The following is a 17,745-nucleotide window of genomic DNA, read 5'->3' as shown; positions in this document are numbered from 1 at the left end:
AAAATACTTAGTACGTTCACTGGAGATAGAAGCTTGCGTTAACCTGGCGAGCATTTAAAAAATGAAGTCAAAGTTTAACAGAGTAATCTGTTAGGCTATTGTTTTGTTTGTTTAACATGAGCCTGTGTAAATCCAGTCGGTTCGAGAAAGAACAAGAGGACGATGACTTTATGATATGTAATTGCAAAATATATCTAACAAGTCAGACAAAAAAGTCGACTCCGGTGGGACTCGAACCCACAACCTTTGAATCACTTCGCAATTCAATGCCTAGAAGTCCAATGCGCTATCCATTGCGCCACGGAGCCACCTGTTGCATGTCTGGCAATCCTAACTATTTGAATTCGTCAACATCATTGTCATTGTTTTGTTCTTAATATGTTTTTTTGATAGTATCGATCATGTTACATGGTCATTCAACCCACTAACAAAAAACTAGATCGATATCGTTCACAGATATAAACTTGCATGTATATATATTTTTTAACACTAGGTGGCGCCAAATAGTTATGAATAATGTATAAGCAACATGTACAGGCTGTACATGTTGAGACTGGAGTTCGATTCCCTGTTACTACCGAAAAAACTGTAAATAAATATATTCTCTTGTTGTATTTCATTGTACTGACCTCAATGAGCCATGATTATTTATAAAAAATAATAATGATAATACAAAACAGTTTTATTTGTGTACATTTCATGGGATTGCTTGTCAAAAGAAACTCGGTAACAATAGATGATTACATCACACACCTTTGCCTTAAACTAAAACAAGGGAGTATGCCACCCAAAGTATGCTTTTAGTTGTGTTTGGTGCAGCAGATCAAAGAACCGTGATAGTGATAATATTTACAGTCCATGGATTCTGCCCCATGCACTGTAAATATAATTATGACCTATTGGAAATTAAATCTTGGGTTTAAATATCGAGTGTATTATTTTAGGATTTGGACTTTGCATAAGGAGCTGCCGTATGTACTCCAGATAAAGCATTGGTCCAGTAGTGTTCTGCTGTTTCAGCCCCGTTGTAAACTCACCACACTTTGCAAAAGTCGTCACATGACTTGGAGATATTCAGGAATATGCAAATTGGAAAGACTGTTCCACTGTTTAACACATGCTCAGTGCGGACCTGACACTGAAAAACGAACGACTTCTATTGTTTTGTCTATTTTTAACGTCAGAACTCGACAAACCATTGAAAAAAGTATGCAAATTAAAAACAAAGTACCTCTGTTTCACGCATGCGCGGTAGGGTGAAACCGGACATTGACAAATTAATGGCTGGTTCTTTATTTAGTTACTTTGTTACCGACTCAACATTTCATCCTCCAGTTCAGTTTAAATAACTGTTTTTGCATGTGCACATCACCCTGTCGAGAGAGAGGACAGGAATCTGGACGTAAACGGAGGATATCCCTCTTGATTCCTGCGTGTCTTTGATACATCCTGCCATGAGCGGAAGTGTCTGGGATTCTGCTCAATCCACATCGCTACAAATCAGTCGATTGTAAAGGGAGACGGGGTGGAAACGGTGTGCATCTCTTCCCACACTATTACCATTAGACAAGGCTGCGTTACAGCATTTAATGCATACATAGTTTGGTACGGGGACATGCTCCACCAGGTCAGGCTTTTACTACTACAGACATGCGTAGTTAGTCCGCGGGGATAGAGGCTAATTTTGCCGTAATTCGACTGGGTCTTTATTTCTAATGCACGTAGTTTTGTTATAGGTCTGCGCAATCGACGTGAACGCCTGCCTGGACACCGGAGAGGATTAAGTTACTGTTGCTGGCGGCGGATTATTTTATTGGCCTCCTCCTGTCACGCCCGAGTCTTTGGTGATCCTTCTCCCAAATTGTAGAGCAAAAGCCAGGTAAGATAGGTAGACTATTTTATTCACTATAACCTTCCCCATCTGCGTGATATGTCTGGTGCTGTGCCTGCGACGTATAACGTGTTAATACACTTCCTTTGTTGCTCGTGTCTGTAACGCAAGTTACTCTTTGAAAAGATAATTCCTTGCATTGTGTGCAGACAACAATAGAAATCCCACCAGAAATAGTTTAAGGTGGATGTATCTTTTGAATAAAACTGCGGGTAAGAAAAAACATTATTATACATTAAGGGGACATCATGTGTACCACAGTTCTAAATACCGATGGATGTGTTGTAAGGCTTGGGCTGTTACGATTCAGAACTGCACAAATGTTAAGGCAGTTTAATCCTCACAGGCTACTGGAAACAATGCAGACTGTGGCCAGACATACCTGCTGAAATACAATTTGCTTTGACAACTGTGAAGCATTAGGTGGATGGCATAGAGTTACTGGTCCCCCCTGCCTCAGCAGCTCGGACTTGACTGCCCAACCCCCTTCCCCTCTTTGCCACAGCATGTTTTGGTCTCAGGCGGATCATGCCCTTTTGTCCACTGAAGCCTGACTGTACTTTTCGGGACAGAGTCCCACTATGAAAGAATTTGCCTGCTGTTTGGACAGCCCCTTTTCTCTTTCACTGTCAGCTTCGAAGTTGGGGATTCACTGAATAATTATAAAACAAGTAACACACATAAATGATATTCTAAGTTTACTAAAGTTTTATATTTGATCATTTCAGCGTAGATTAGCTCGCTCTCATTCAATCAAACTGTCACTCAAACGAGGAGAAACTTTGTCTTCTTGTTTCTACCACCACTCGTAATTTATTTCTCCCCCATGTTTCCTGTTTTTCTCCACAGATAGATATGTCTTTCCGGCGAGGTGTGGTCCGGCAGAGCAAATTCCGCCACGTCTTTGCCCAGGCGTGGAAAGCCGAGCACTGCATCGATGATGTCAGAGTATCCCGGGTGACCTGGGACAATCCCCTCTGCGCGGTCAACCCCAAATTCGTCGCCGTTATCATCGAAGCCGGCGGAGGAGGGGCCTTCCTTGTTCTTCCGCTCAGCAAGGTCCCAAAAGCTCTCTGCGTCACAACAATAATCATGTACACAGTAGATCAATATTTTTGAAAGCCTCCGTCTTATTTCCTATCTTTCGATCCGCTGCTAAAAGCAATACATCAGCAGGTCTTTGAGGCCTCACGTCTAGCTCATGCACAAGTGCACGTTTATACTTTCAAACACGTAGAGGACAGAGTTTAATCTCATGTAGTGTGTTCATGTTTCCACAAGCGGCTTTTACAGTGTCACGGTTTTTAACGTTTCAATGTTTTCCATTTCAGAGCGGCAGAATCGATCAGTCCTGTCCCACTGTGTGCGGCCATGCAGCGCCAGTGCTGGACATCCAGTGGTCTCCTCATGACGACAACATCATCGCAAGTGCCTCAGAGGACTACACAGTAAAGGTTGTTGCACAGATGTCTAGTTGTTTGCTGTTTATCACTTATTGTTGTCGCCGGCTGTCACATAAAACACTGACACGGTCGCTCACATTAACTGGGTCTCAACACCTGCTGAGACTTTCTTGCTTCTTTGGCTTGATGTAGCCGCAATGCTACTTCAAAGCCATTTTTCTGTAAGTGCTTCTCTGTTGCCGAATCTGAAAACATGTAAAGCAGAAGTTTTAAGAAATAAACTTATTCTCTTCATTGCCTACAGATATATTAAGATGACTCCACTCTTATGTCTCTTTAGGAAACTACAGCTACAATTCAATTAGCTTAGCCAAGAACAAAAGTGGTAGGAGGGAAAAAGCTAGCGTAGCTGTTTCCACCCTGTTAGCGTCTGTCGAGCTCATTGCTAAACATGTTACATTGAGTTTATTTATTGTGTACTCATGCCAAAGGGTCAAGCTAGTTAGTTCCCCTCCTGGTTCTTGGTTTAAAGCTAAACTAAGCTAACCTTCTTCCAGCTTAAAGTTTAATACTGAGCAGATAAGACACCAGAGTGGTATTTAATCTTTTTCATCTTTCTCTCGGCTAAAAATCAAATTAGCACACTTCTAAAAAAGAACAAGTGCTTATTCTTTAAGGTACAGAAAAGACAAGAAACCCAATTCAAGTCAAAGAAACAATAGCCTCTTTAGATTAAAACTATGGAGGACAGAAGTGTAACTTGAATGTGTACATATAGTGTATAATTTAAGACGTGAGTCACTCTTCTGTACCTTATCGTCATCATTCTGTACATCGCAAATGATTTAAAGAACAAATGTCTGCTGTGTGTTGTTGTTTGAAGGTGTGGCAGATACCAGATGGGGGCCTCACGGTTCCAATGACTGAGGCCATTGTGACCCTCGAGGGACACAGTAAAAGAGTTGGAATCCTGGCTTGGCACCCTACCGCCTTCAATATCCTATTGACTGCAGGTAAAGGCATTTATGGTATTCTGGTGTTCTGTGATTGGTTGATGGTGGGGGGGGGGGCTCCTGATCTTGGGTTTTTGCTGGAAGCGTATGGCAAATCATCTCACAACCGAGAGCCATGTTCCCATTTAGGCAAATTACTATGACAAACAAACATTTCATGAATACTTTTTTGGTTTTAAGCATGTCCTCAACACCTCACAATATCTGTTGGTAAATGGATAGAGTTGCAGAACATCTCTAATCTTAATGTGTTGGTGTTCAGTGACAGCCAGTTCAAATACTACTGCATTATACAGGCAAGGAATTGGATTCCCCCTCGGCGCAGTGCAGGTTTGAAGGAGAAAGTGATTAACCTGAAAAATAATTACACCTCCCTGCAAAGCTGTGAGATTTAGTTTCATTTGAATTAAACCCAAGTTAGCATGTGTACACGAACAGCACACCAACAAGCAACTTTGGACTTTGGACTCTAATTAGTTCTTTATATTTGGCCCAAAAAGAAGTGTTAGAATTGGCAACAAAGTGTGCACTATGAAACAGAGTTATTTAACAGAGTTATACTCCAAAAATATGAGGTAATAATGGAGTAGAGAGCAGGCAAAGCCGATTGAGAGGATTGATTTTCAGAGCGCTTAAGAAAATTGTCAGTCCATCTAAATCCTCTGACCACTTATATCTGCTCATCAGATACCTCCCCTGTCTTCCTGTTGTATTCAGAGTATGTACTGTACATTTGCATTGCAGTTTTAGATCCTCGTCTAGTATGCAAAGCCACTAATGATGCCCATTGGAAAATCTGCAGACCTCTGAGGTCACAACAGTCTGTCTCCTGATCTTGCCTAGTCATTCCTGTTCTTATGTTATCTCATTTGCCCGTTCTCTTCATTGTTATTTACCTTTCTGTTTTATTTTGTACTCTTGTAAAGCATCTTGCAAAGTTTATTTTCAATTAAATGATTCCCTAAAAATGATACCTCTAACATGCTACACATTCAGCTTGCACCTTATCGATTTTTTTCGATGAGTAGCTGGACACACTTTCTCTCCACCTCCAGAAATAAATGTGCACTTCTTTTTTTTAATTCTCTTGAGGTTAACAGTGTGGCTCCAGAAGTAAAATCCCATTCAACTTTTCCATAGTGGATTTGACTTTTAGCCATTATGTCATAAACATCCAACGTTGACCTACCACCAGCTAGCTGTGAGTGAATGATGGTTTATGCTCCTGTAGAAGACACAAGCTCTGATGATATGGACCTCGTTTTTAGAAAAACACGGTTCATTTGTGATATCGTGGTAAAGAACTACACCTCCCACAATCACAGAGAGTCATAGTAACGTCCGTGAGGCAAAAGACGGACATGGACTTTTCTTGTAATTGGGGGGTTTATAGACAGACCAAGGAAAACATATTAATGTTCAAAAAACATGGTAATTTATATTCTATTTGACCATAAACTAGATTTTAGAGATACAGATATAGAGTGTTGTCAGTGATTATCTTGTCATTTTAAATGGTGAGGGAAATCTACTACACTCGTGTTATCTTATCACTGGTTGGCTTATCCGTGGGTACATTTCCTCATGAAACACAGCTACTGGACGTGTTCTCTTGCCTTTGGAGTAACACTGCCATGTTTGATGTGGCGTCTCCCTCTCTCCAGGCTGCGACAATGTGATTTGTGTGTGGAACGTGGGCACAGGGGAGCTTGTGTACCAGCTGAGCGACGCCCACCCAGACCTGATCTACAGTGTGTGCTGGAACAAGGACGGCAGCGCGGTCTGCACCGTCTGCAAGGACAAGGCTCTGCGTGTCATCGACCCGCGAAGAGGCGTCGTCCTCAAGGTGACTTCACATTTAGATTTTGGTGAAGAAGACATACATGGCAGTATAATAATCCTGCTGAGCATCTTTCCTGTCTTATTCTTATAACCACACACAACCTTCAATAGTCTTTAATTGTTCCTTTAGGTTAAAGAGAAGGTCCATGACGGCACTCGGCCAATGAGAGCGGTTTTCCTGTCAGATGGAAAGATCCTTACCACAGGGTTCAGCCGTATGAGTGAGAGACAGCTGGCATTGTGGGATATGGTAAGTCTGACATGTCGTTTGTTGAGCGTTGATATTCCATCATTTAATATTCACTGAATTGTTGGAAGCAGTGTACGCTTCATTGAAATCTGATGGTGTCGTCGGCCAGGAGCCACCCATCACTGGTGTTTCGCTCCTTTAAATCCCGGAACACCTCGAGGGGGTGGAGCCGTGAAAGGGCCTACTGCCTACCACTCCCCTTCAGCCTGCTTTGGATCCTTTCCCCCACGCCTCGTCCTTTTCTTCTGAGTTAGTGCCAGACAGCTCCCCCGCTCTGCCTCCTCTGCAAGATCTTTTGAGGGCTGTCCTCATTTTGGGGCCTGTGACTCCGATAGATTTCAGGAACCGCTGGATCGATGATCTAGTGAAGCGCTGGAAAGTGGAAGTCAGGTGGAGGCAAAGCAAGCAATATCTCCTTCTCCGAGGGGCTTTCACACTCGCAGAAAACTCCTGATATTTCCGGGAGGAGTTGTATGTGTGAACGTAAACAGCCGAATTCTTCACTCCAACTTTTCCCGTGATATCCTCCTAACCGCTCCCTAATAGTGAGGCGATGTGAGAACGCAACAGGATATTATCCGGAGAATTCACGTCGAGCCAATGGGAGGGGGGAGTGACGTTTATATACACGCGACCACTGCATTCTCTGTGCATGTAGTTAAACTGCTGCATTACGTTTTCTGTTTGCTAGTATGTTGTCTTCTGCTCTTTTTGTTGATATTGTGATTCTGTTGAACTACATGAAGCATTGATATGAAGACAAATATTCTCATTATAGCGTCCTAAAGCGGACTCTGTTGCTTCTTCTTCTACTCTATTGCCTTGCATGTCAAGTTGTCTCCCTAAACAGAACCTGTCGTTTTTCAGAATTGTCCTACATCAGGGTTTTGTGATAATTCATTGTTCTTTGTTTCTTTTTTTTGAATCACACAGAAAGATCTCTCTGAGCCAATGGCAGTGCAGGAGATGGATACGAGTAACGGGGTTCTTTTACCCTTTTATGACCCTGACACAAACATGGTCTACCTGTGTGGAAAGGTACGGTCTCTTTGATTGGATAGAGGACACTGTATTCACTGGACTGGAACATGAAGCATCACTTTCCTCGTTCTGTCTTCCAGGGGGACTGCACCATCCGGTATTTTGAAGTGACAGACGAATCTCCATATGTGCACTTCCTTAGCTTATACAGCAGCAAAGAGCCTCAGAGGGGGGCCGGCTTTCTCAGTAAAAGAGGTGTGGATGTCAACAAGTGTGAAATTGCAAGGTAAATATGTGAAATAATTACAGTTGGCCTTCTGGCTAACTGCCTGAGTTCACAACAGAGCGTCCAAACTGGGGTTCTGACTAATGCAGGGGTGGCATGTTTGTGTGCGCACACACTCATGTCCAAATATAATTTATTTACTTCCTCAGTCCTGAAATCAAATACTCAAATTAGTGAGTTATATTAGTTGTAAAGTTATATCCTTATGCAAATGTGTAGTTCTCATTTGGTGAATAAACATATCTGAGTGGCAACATTACAATCTTCCACGCTTTCTTCAACAAGTAATTAAAAAGATGCGTCACAAAAGACAGCGTGTGAAGTCTCAACAAAATAATTCTGCTGCATTGAAATGCCACGAAAGCTAACGGCAGCCTGTTCAAACACAGGCCACGAGGTTGGTCTGAACACAAGTCACGACTCTGACCTGGCTGATAACTCGTCAAAGTTGAGGATTATGATGGCACCTGGGACAGCCAGTCAGATTTCAAGGGCGGGGGGCGGCAATGCCACCCCACGCCCTCCCCTTGACATGACCCATCGTTAGCACTAAGTGATAATGTATTATAAATAACTTACAAGCAAATATAGATGGTAATGAAGGATTTTCTGGTCTCCTGTAGGTTCTACAAACTCCATGAAAGAAAAGTGGAACCCATTTCTATGACTGTACCACGGAAGGTAACAAATGCTCTGCCTTAAAATATCAATCTTTCAAGATTTTTTTATTTATAACACTTAGTATTGAAATGGACTTTCAAGCCTTTTTATACCTCTAATTAAACAACTTCCTGTTGCCTCCTCAGTCGGATCTGTTCCAGGGAGACCTTTACCCCGACACGGCTGGCTCGGAGCCGGCGCTCCTGGCGGATGAGTGGATCGCTGGCCAGGATGCAGCGCCCCTGTTGGTCTCTCTGAGTGGAGGGTACTCGGCTCCTCCATCCAAGCAAAGAGACACCCTCCGAGTCAAACCCAAGCTGGTGTCACAGGACTCTGGGACCGGGGCTGCCCCGACCTCGACCGGCAGTGTAGCATCTCCCACGTCTACATCTGCCGAGGACGAGGTGCCACGAGTGGCCACAACCGAAGGAAATAGTGACAGGCCAAAACGAGAGGTGAGTCGAAGAAGTCCCTTTGCACGACTTAAAAAAAAAAGAGTTGTTTTTCTGACTTCTTGATTCCCTCCTTGCAGGACGAGCTGTTGACCGAGTTGTTAGCAGAAATGAAAGCCCTGCGTGCCGTCGTCCTCGCCCAAAGCCAGAGAATCGAGCTGCTGGAGAGGCAGCTGGCTCGGATAGAGGACGGGGATGTATGAGCGACGGTTGGAGAACCACTACATTTGCAGGGCGTTATTACTTATAGTCCATAGCCTTACTAGTATCAACAGTACCTTAAAGCTGTGTTGAGTGGGGGGGATGTAGTGTGGTGGGGGGGGGGGGGCAACAACCAGGTCAGCTGTTGTGAAGGAAGCGAGACAGCGGTTTGTTTATGTGATAGTTATCCAAACTGCGGCAGAGAATTGGGCATCATCTGCATCAAGTGATACACATGATAGTGAGAAAATGTTTTGTTATTCATATGAAGGAGTGTTGTAGCAGCTTTTTTGGTGGTGCATAGTACATTTTTCCAGCTTTCCTTGCGTTACATTTGAAGGGCTGCAGAGGAGCTGTGTTGACACCATTGCCTCAAATTAATGCACAAATAAGTGATGAAAAAGTAGACTCGTCGACTTACTATAGCAAAGCGATTAGTTACCTCTAATATAATTTTTTTTCCCTCTATTAAGCACTACAAATATAACCATTTGTGCGAATTAATCAGGTAATTACAGCTGCTTTATCGTGATGTCATATCAGAACCCCAATTGTTAACTCATCGTGTGACTTGTACTTCATTTCACTACTTCAAAGCAGTTTGTACGGTAGGAAGAACCCTCTGGTACAGAAGTCATGACCTTGACAGTGAGAATTATGTGGAGGGAAAAAATAGCTGAAGAGTGTGTAGTTGAATATGTATGAGTATTGTAATTATCTGTGTAGTCTTTGAAAAGCTCTACCTTGTGATTTTGTACCTCGGGGCGGGGCGGTGAGCTGAAATGAGAGTTGTGTTCTAAACATTACATGCACTAATAAGTGAAGTCTCACTAACGTACAATAGCATTGCTCCAAATAGCAGTTCAGTGTTTCCAGCCACAAGAAAGAGGAAGTTAAAGTGAAATGTGAAACATTTTATACTGTTTGAAAATTACATTCTATTGTTTAAAGGTGGAACAATGTCTTTGATTGTTTTTGGTTTATTGTAGTATAGTATCTTTTTTTTTTGCTGTTAAATGAAGACACATTCATCTGTCACGTCTCAATAGTTGATGATCGTGTAACAATGGTACATTCCACATCATGTTCTCTAATTTAGCTAATTTATATTTCTTTATGCACTGACCTCTTCACACTAACTGTAAAACAAGTAGCAATGACACTACTGTTAAAGCTCAATAAACATTCTTTTCTCCTTTGTATTAACGGAATGACTTTCATTTATGGTTTGATCATGAAAATCTTTGTGGAGTCTTTTTAATGTGCCCCCCCCCCCCCCCCCCGCTCGGGTCTCCTTGAGGGATGACAAATTAAACCAAAGCAGTTGCCTTAAATGTGCAAATTTTGCAACAACAGTAGGAAACCTCCCTAAGGGGGCCCCATCTGACAGCACTCACTAAGCGTTGCATGCATCATTGCTGTGAAACCCAAAGTTTGTCAGTGAAAGTAAAAAAAAAAATGAAGAGGAATTATCCTTCTATAGGAGAGAAAAATTATCCTTTACCCTGCTTTTTTTAGACACTCGATATGCCAATTTTCTTCAAGCTTCTAGGGCTTTGTAGGGAATTTGTAACCTGAATTAATCATGAGTACCGGTCATTAAAAAAAAAAAAAAAAGTCTCATAATTTGAATTGGGCTTCACAAGTGGATTCTTAATTGGACCTTGTTCCATATCAAGGTGCCACGGATGACAGCCAATGCCATGTCAGAGCAGAGACTAATATAATACTATGAGCAATGAAAAGGGCTCTATATGACTTGCCGCCAGAGTTTAATGTGGCCTGTAAGGCAACAGGTTTGCGAAAAGCCTTGCAACTACCAATGCATGACGCATCAAAAAATGTGGTCTGACACAACAGTAAAACTAAACTCAGCAGACTGCAAAACAAACATGAGGAAAAGTCATGCATGAGAGTAGCTGATGATGGTATCATAACTGATGGTGGTGACAAAGGTCTTTGTGTTGTGTTGGTCACGGTATGAGCCTGTAGTAAGGACAAAGTGATACGCCTGAATTGATTACATAAACATTTTAAAGGTCTTGTGATGATTATGAGACACATTGAAATTAATACATATGCTTCTACATGAGCTATGAAAGCAAACCAGACGATCAGCAACACGATTGATCATTTCTAGCTGCTGAAACTGTTTTTCTTACCTCTTTCCTCAGCAAAGATTCACTGCAAATTGAGCAGGATGAAATATATCATTAGAAAACACTACTTAGTGCAGTACCACTTTGTCCACAGGGGGCGCCAGACCATAAATGTATTTCTATCAGAATCCCTCAAAGAGAAAAAAAAAAGAAACATCTTAACAGGGCAAAGAGTGCTTGAGTAAACACCTTACTGTTGCTATAGGTTACAAAAGTTAACTTGCACTTCACCTTGGTAGTGACTGTTACAATTATAGGTCTGTTTTAGGTAATATTTGTTTGTTATTTCAAGGGAATATCCCCAAGAAAACATGAAATAATGTTCAGGAATCATTTAGAGATAAGCTCTACTCCTGGGCCGCCAAAAAGACAAGTCAGATTGCTTCTCCTCCACCATTGTTGTTTCCAAAACTGGTAACATAAGTCCCTCCCCTTCTTGATTCTGATTGGTTTGGCGAGGGAAAAGTGAAAACTAAAGTGTGCGGCTGTGTTTAAAAAAGTTTAACTTTTTTGAACTACGAGCGTTGTGACTTTTTAAGCTGAGGTCACAGAGTGCTGAAAACAATAAGCTGCATTGGTTTAATCATGATATTTAATGGCACTTGAATGGATGATGGCAAATTCCCACTGTGGTTATTCTGTCTTTAAATTGTCATTTTTTTATGATAACACACCACACACTCTTGTGTATGTGCTCTGTTAAAGTGTACAACAGTAACTGTAAAGATATGCTTCAGCTGTTTGATGTACAGGCTGTGGCTTGAAAACAGGATGTGGCCGCCGACTCACAGTAACAATCTGTGTGCAGGTTTTGAACTGGAAGTGTTCTTAGGTACTAATCTTGATCAGGTGTTTATTAATAATCTAATTCAAAGAGTCACTTGAATTGTGTATTAACTCTTTAGTCGTCTTGAGTTTCATGTTACAGTGATTTCACGTTTGCATTTGTGCTGTGGTGAACCAGGGGAGAGAGACAGTTTAACCTTTGTTTGGCCCTCTGTTCATCTGTTGGTTTTATCTCACTTTTGAGATTTCCAATAGTTTATGAATGTACATGATCTGTCTACTGTATATCTCTCATTTGTCGATGCAACCACAACATTTTGTTTGTCTTATTGTGAATGACAGTGTCAACCAATAGAAAAAAAAACAACATAATTTCAGTCCGTAAAAACTGACCTTTTGAAATATACATTTTATTGTGTAACCTGCAACTGCTGTGCAAAAGCAAATTAAAATCACCCTTGAGAAATCCATGAAAAATAAATACATCTGCATCTTCCTCTTTTTATAAATACATGAATTTATCTGTGCTTTCCACCACACCCTGTTTGATACATGTCTTCAATCTCACCCACTGCAGCCTCCACCTCTTTCAGCTTTACACCTCACCACATGCCACACATCAACCCCTCTCTCGTCTTCACACCCAGTCACACTGTTCAAAAGTACCTCAAGTGAACCGTATCTGCGAACAACTGGAGTAAGTGTTTGTCTATTTTCTTCTTCCTTTTTTCATTAATTTAATCAGCTTCTTAAATCATATTTTTTGCCGCACAACTTGCCTTTTTATAATCATGAGGCAAATCCTCCGTCTTTTGTGTGTTTTTTCTTCTTCTTCAGCCACGTGTACATCTGATCTTTATATCTCTGTGTTTAAACATGTGAATCTTTAAGTGAATTAACTATGTGAAATGGTTGTATAAAACCAGCAGCACAGGTTTTAATTCAGTTTTTATCCTTTTGAGTTTCAACTTTATCGGCACTTTAAGCCCACTTAGTATTGTTGCTTTTTTTTTTTATCACACATAATGTTGCAACACTTTTACATCACAGTTTGACACATTAACTATGAGTTCAAAAGTTTCCTTGCATTGCACGCTGACTGATGCTGCTCGATGATCATTTAGACAGGAAACCGACAACAGTGCGAGCAGCCTGCTGGCTTCCTGTCACTCCACAGCCAGTCAGCTTTCAAAAAAAAAAAAAAAGATAAAAAGCAATACACACTTCCTGTTACATCTCCACTGTGCGTACAAACATATATCTCTTATAAGCCTGTGGTTCCATTTCTGCTGGTGTGGACGGTAACTTTCTGACTATTAGGGTATCAAATAGATGTTGTTTTTTTGTTCAGATTAAGCAGCTGCCTGAATATAATAAGACAGTGGAATCATTTTTCAAAGGTGAATATTTGCATTTCTTGCCGCTGTGCTTCATTTTGAGTTGGTTATACCTGAAATGCCACTACAAATTAAACAATATTAATATGAATCAAAAATATTCTGCTTTAAATCTGTCCAAATGATGGTATTATATTTCTCATGTAAATCACTGTTATTTACTTTTTTTGTTTTGTCTGCTTTTTAGTAACTGAGGATTGTTTCCACCAATGGATGTCCTTCTAATGAAAACTTGATGACTGCTTAGCGTGTACTAGGAGTTTGACTACAAGGGACTGCCTGTAACTTTGACACTGAGCCAGAGGGATTTTTTAACCTTTCTTTCTAAGAAGGTAAAGAACATTTCTTGTTTATTTGTCTCAGTATGAAGGATTTACAGCTTTATAACATTCCTAAAGATCTTGAAAAACAATATCAGCAGGATTAAGATTGGCTCAAAGAGGCAACATAATGGTTTTGGTTGCCTTAAGTGACATTTTGATTGCACTTCAGAGAACATGCAAACTAAATGTGAATATTGCTGGCATCACTTGATCTGTATTTGATATGACTTGTTAAAGGTCAAATATTAGTCAAACAGTTCAGCCCTGCTCTGTGTCTGTAGCTTTGAATGTAAGTGAGCCGTGTTCAATCACGCCCCTCTAGAAGGGCTTGGGCTTTCTTGCACCTCGCCCCATTTGTTCACGGTGAGAAGGCAGACTCAGAGGGCAGAACAAACACCTAGCTGTGGGAGTGTCACCCACCTGGGGGAGGGGGTTACTGCCCTTTGTGATGTCATGAACGGCCTGTTTGAGCACAAATTTGCTGAAAAGTGGAGCAGGCAAAAGACGGGGGGGTTTGTAGACAGACACTATGGAAACCTGGCTCTTTCCAAAGGCAGGCCAACCCCCCCACTAACATATCTAATGTTGTTTAATTCATATAAAAATGTCAAAATGCAGTTTTATGAGGCGTGGTGCTTGAATATTTCCTTTAGTTTCGAGCTGTTTGACAAAGCTGCTAGCTGTTTCTTTAAGTTTCGGCTCTCAACCACCAATATGCTAACGTGCTGTTTAAGCTGAATATTAACACGGGAGGGGTATAAGTGGCTAGAAAATTACCATAAAACGTTTTTTCTTTCTTTCAGACATGGCTGACGTTGCCAAATCCGCATCCACTACGGCCGTGATAATCCTCTGCTTCTGCCTCATAGGCTTAATCTTACTGCTATTGTTCTTGTACAAGAAGTTAAACAGGGAGGCCAATGGAGAATATACCATCCAACGCTTGGTGTATAAGGAAGGAGGGGTCAGGGACCGGGTCAGAGGTGTAGCCTTGGCTCTGGAGACACGTCTCGGAGTCCAGCTGTGGCCTCGCAGTGAATTTGACGACGAAGACGGAGAAGAAATGCAGGAAGTCCAAGATGAAGAGAGACATGTTGAGGAGGGTTCTAGCGAGGGGAGTGCTAGTGAAGAAGATGACCAGGAAGAGGAGGAGGAGAGATCTGGAGAAGGAGAAGACGATTCAGATGATAACTCAAGTATGGAGGGTTCAGAGGCAGGAGAAAATGCCCGGCTAACATATCAACAAACGGCAAAGGAAGAGCTAGTAGTGGAAAAGGAGGAGAACGACGGAAATAGGGAATGTAAAGGTGAAGCAAGTGGAGGGGCTGGTATGTTGATAGATTTAAAGCAATTCTCTGGGAGTGTCACCTGGTCCGATGGAGGTGTCTGCAGGGACGGTGACGTAACTGCACTGTGAGAAAAGATTAACAAAACAGGAAATAGAAGAGGGCTCGGAGTAGAGTTTTAACCAGAAGGGTTGAGTCAGGATGTTAGAAATACTACATCAAGCTCAAGTCCCCCAATGAATGAATAGCTGCACTCTGCTTATTTTTTGTGAGCCAAAGAGAAGTCAAGCAATATAAAAATACTGTGTTCATTTAAAGATATCTATTCTATGTAAGATTTTAAGATAATGTTTGCAAAAATGCCACAAAAACACCATAGAAACACAAAGACATGTTGGTCCTCACTGGTATTTTAAGAGTGTGTCTTATGGCATCCTGATAAAAGAGTGGCTGATGAATGTATCTGTTGTTAATGTGAAGGACTACCCTGGATTAGATTTTAAATGTCAAAGACTTTTCAAATGTTGTATTGTCACAGAAATATATCACAAGCTGTACATTGTAGATTCTGGCATCTGGTTTTTATTGGCTTATAATGCTTTTTTTTTTTAAATAAACATGGAAATTTAAAAACCTTAAGGGAAATGTTTCATTATTTTTCTATGCATAATTTAAACTTAATTATTAAGCAGGACAGCAATTGGCAACTATTTTGTCAATGATAAATCTGGTCGTATATAAAAAATGAAAGAATGATATTTGGTAGCAACTTTTTGTAGGTAAGAGCCTTCTTCCGAAACACGTTTTTACGATATTTGGGGCATTCTACCGAATTAGTTCAAAGTGCAGTCCCATTACAAAAATAAAAGGTTTAACAAAACAATTAAGTATTCAGACATGGATATTTACTGAGATTATATATATGATCTATTTAAACCCAGGGAATTAAATGAGATAGTGATAAGCTAAATAAATAAAAATATATAATTTATAGGGTACTTTCTATTGAGAAGTAGCTGTCCCCAATCCTGACCCCTAAATTTCAATTTATGTAAATACCACTTTACACCATTTTTTAGATTTGTTTCAACTGTGTAATTTAAAAGATCTTTATGATTAAGTTTAAACAAAGGTTGAAAGACTTAGATTTATTGTGGGTTTAATTTTTAAATTAAAAAACTATGCTCAAAAAATCATGTCCCTTGTTTTCATGTCACTACCGAAACACAAGAGTTTTAGTGGCTTGGCTGAGTCTAGATTTAAGCCACGCCCCTGAATTTTGGACCAGGAAGTGACATTGCATCCCTGTCCCCCATGGCTGCATGATAAGCAGCTAAATCCCATAATTGTTCAATAAATGTGTTCCAAAGTCTGAAAATCAGTGTGTAACTTTAAAAATTGTCACTACCGAACACACATTCTCTTCAATTATGTAAACTTTTTGGGGTTATATGCATATTATTATGTTTCTATGGGTGTACATCTCTTCAAAGATGTGTTTGCCAGCCATGTGCTTGCTAGCATTATTTTATTATGCTGAAAATTAGCTAGAATTGTCTCTAATCGAAACAGTCACTACCGAATCATATGGTCAAGTTCGGTAGTGACAAAGTGGACTGATTAGTAGTTAAATCTCATCATTTTGAAATAAATGTGTTCCAAAGTCTTAGAATCAGTGAGTTTCTTTAAGTATCATCATTTCAATCATCTATTTACAGCAAATAAGAAATTGATAAGTAATATTTGAACTATATGGTCATGGATGAACATTTTTATTCAAAAATAATTTATTTTATTGACCACTAAACATACGTGCTTGTAATATTCCCAACATCAGGCATGTTATGAGGTAATATTAAGCAATAAAGTTGAGGGAATATGTTAAAACACTACAAAGAAAATACTGGTCACTACCGAAACACTGGTTGTTTTTAAAAATATATATATATATTGAGTTATCAACTAAAATATTATGATACTGATTGGTTAACTGTATGTTCCATCTCATAAATCATTAACTCTGAAATCAATCTGGTCAGCGTTTTACATTTTAGAAAGAAATATTGAACATAGATTTTGAAGAATTTTAAAAATTGAAAATTGAAAATTGTTAAAATCATTTTCATTGATTTTATTATGAAAACAATTCAATACATTTAAAAAAAAAAAAAATCTTTACATAAGGGAAGTAAACATAATATTAACAGGTTAACATAATATTGTTTTTATCATAGTTTAATAATATACATATACATATAATATATTCCAAAACAGTCTAAAAATACAATATCAAATTTGACGATTATTTTACTAGATATGTACTTCTCCTCCTTTTTGGGAATAAAACTTTTCTATTCAATAAAGCTATTCAAATGCAGAGCTTATTTTGCTTTTTAGGTATTTCTATACGATTCAACTCAAACCATAGACTGTATAAGTGTCTATGCTCAGAAAAAAAAGATGCCTTTTAGTTCTTATAATCCTGTATTCTAGCCAATGGGGATGTAGCTCAGTGGTAGAGCGCATGCTTCGCATGTATGAGGTCCCGGGTTCAATCCCCGGCATCTCCACACCTTTTACGGCATTGCAGTCTGATTATAATTTACCCAGTATACCTAAAGCAATTACAGTAAGAATATAAAATCACAAGAGAAACGTAGACCGTATTAGCTATTTAGTATCTAAGAGCGACTAAAATGAGGGAAGTTCGTGATTGGCCAGACTGAGGACTTGGTCAAATCTCATTGGATATCCGAGTCCTTAGATGCGTGGGAGTGTTCCCGCACGCCAGTGTCAAAAATGTATCCTTCACTGG

General features: G+C 40.1%; 1 protein-coding gene, 1 long non-coding RNA gene and 2 other non-coding genes across 4 annotated transcripts; 3 read left to right on the top strand and 1 right to left on the bottom strand.

Annotated features, from left to right (window-relative positions):
• Positions 1–216: 216 nt before the first annotated feature.
• Positions 217–308, bottom strand: trnar-ucu (transfer RNA arginine (anticodon UCU)). Its single transcript is given in 2 exon segments — positions 217–252; positions 272–308. It is a non-coding gene; the product is annotated as a tRNA-Arg (tRNA).
• Positions 309–1,386: 1,078 nt separating this feature from the next.
• coro1b (coronin, actin binding protein, 1B) lies at positions 1,387–10,185 on the top strand. Its single transcript, XM_061030767.1, has 12 exons — positions 1,387–1,627; positions 1,737–1,879; positions 2,745–2,950; positions 3,223–3,345; positions 4,178–4,307; positions 5,972–6,153; positions 6,280–6,399; positions 7,333–7,437; positions 7,521–7,666; positions 8,290–8,347; positions 8,473–8,781; positions 8,859–10,185. The coding sequence occupies exons 3-12, from the start codon at positions 2,747–2,749 to the stop codon at positions 8,979–8,981; spliced, it is 1,500 nt and encodes a 499-aa protein (XP_060886750.1). The 5' UTR covers positions 1,387–1,627; positions 1,737–1,879; positions 2,745–2,746; the 3' UTR covers positions 8,982–10,185.
• A 2,216-nt stretch (positions 10,186–12,401) lies between these two features.
• Positions 12,402–13,632, top strand: LOC132958142 (uncharacterized). The gene is made up of 2 exons (XR_009666729.1): positions 12,402–12,621; positions 13,509–13,632. It is a non-coding gene; the product is annotated as an uncharacterized LOC132958142 (long non-coding RNA).
• Positions 13,633–17,428: 3,796 nt separating this feature from the next.
• On the top strand, positions 17,429–17,500 carry trnaa-cgc (transfer RNA alanine (anticodon CGC)). The gene has a single exon. It is a non-coding gene; the product is annotated as a tRNA-Ala (tRNA).
• Positions 17,501–17,745: the final 245 nt, after the last annotated feature.

The sequence above is a fragment of the Labrus mixtus genome, chromosome 23 (genome assembly GCF_963584025.1).
Source record: "Labrus mixtus chromosome 23, fLabMix1.1, whole genome shotgun sequence".
NCBI lineage: Eukaryota > Metazoa > Chordata > Actinopteri > Labriformes > Labridae > Labrus > Labrus mixtus.
Note: the sequence above shows the minus strand (reverse complement) of the source record. Positions and strands in the feature narration are given on the sequence as shown.

Bases quoted from the DNA above. Each gene is read 5' to 3' on its own strand.
- coro1b (XM_061030767.1), top strand. From the start codon at position 2,747: ATGTCTTTCCGGCGAGGTGTGGTCCGGCAGAGCAAATTCCGCCACGTC. The intron at 7,667-8,289 runs GTAAATATGTGA...GGTCTCCTGTAG, and splicing joins AACAAGTGTGAAATTGCAAG to GTTCTACAAACTCCATGAAA. The intron at 8,782-8,858 runs GTGAGTCGAAGA...CCCTCCTTGCAG, and splicing joins GTGACAGGCCAAAACGAGAG to GACGAGCTGTTGACCGAGTT.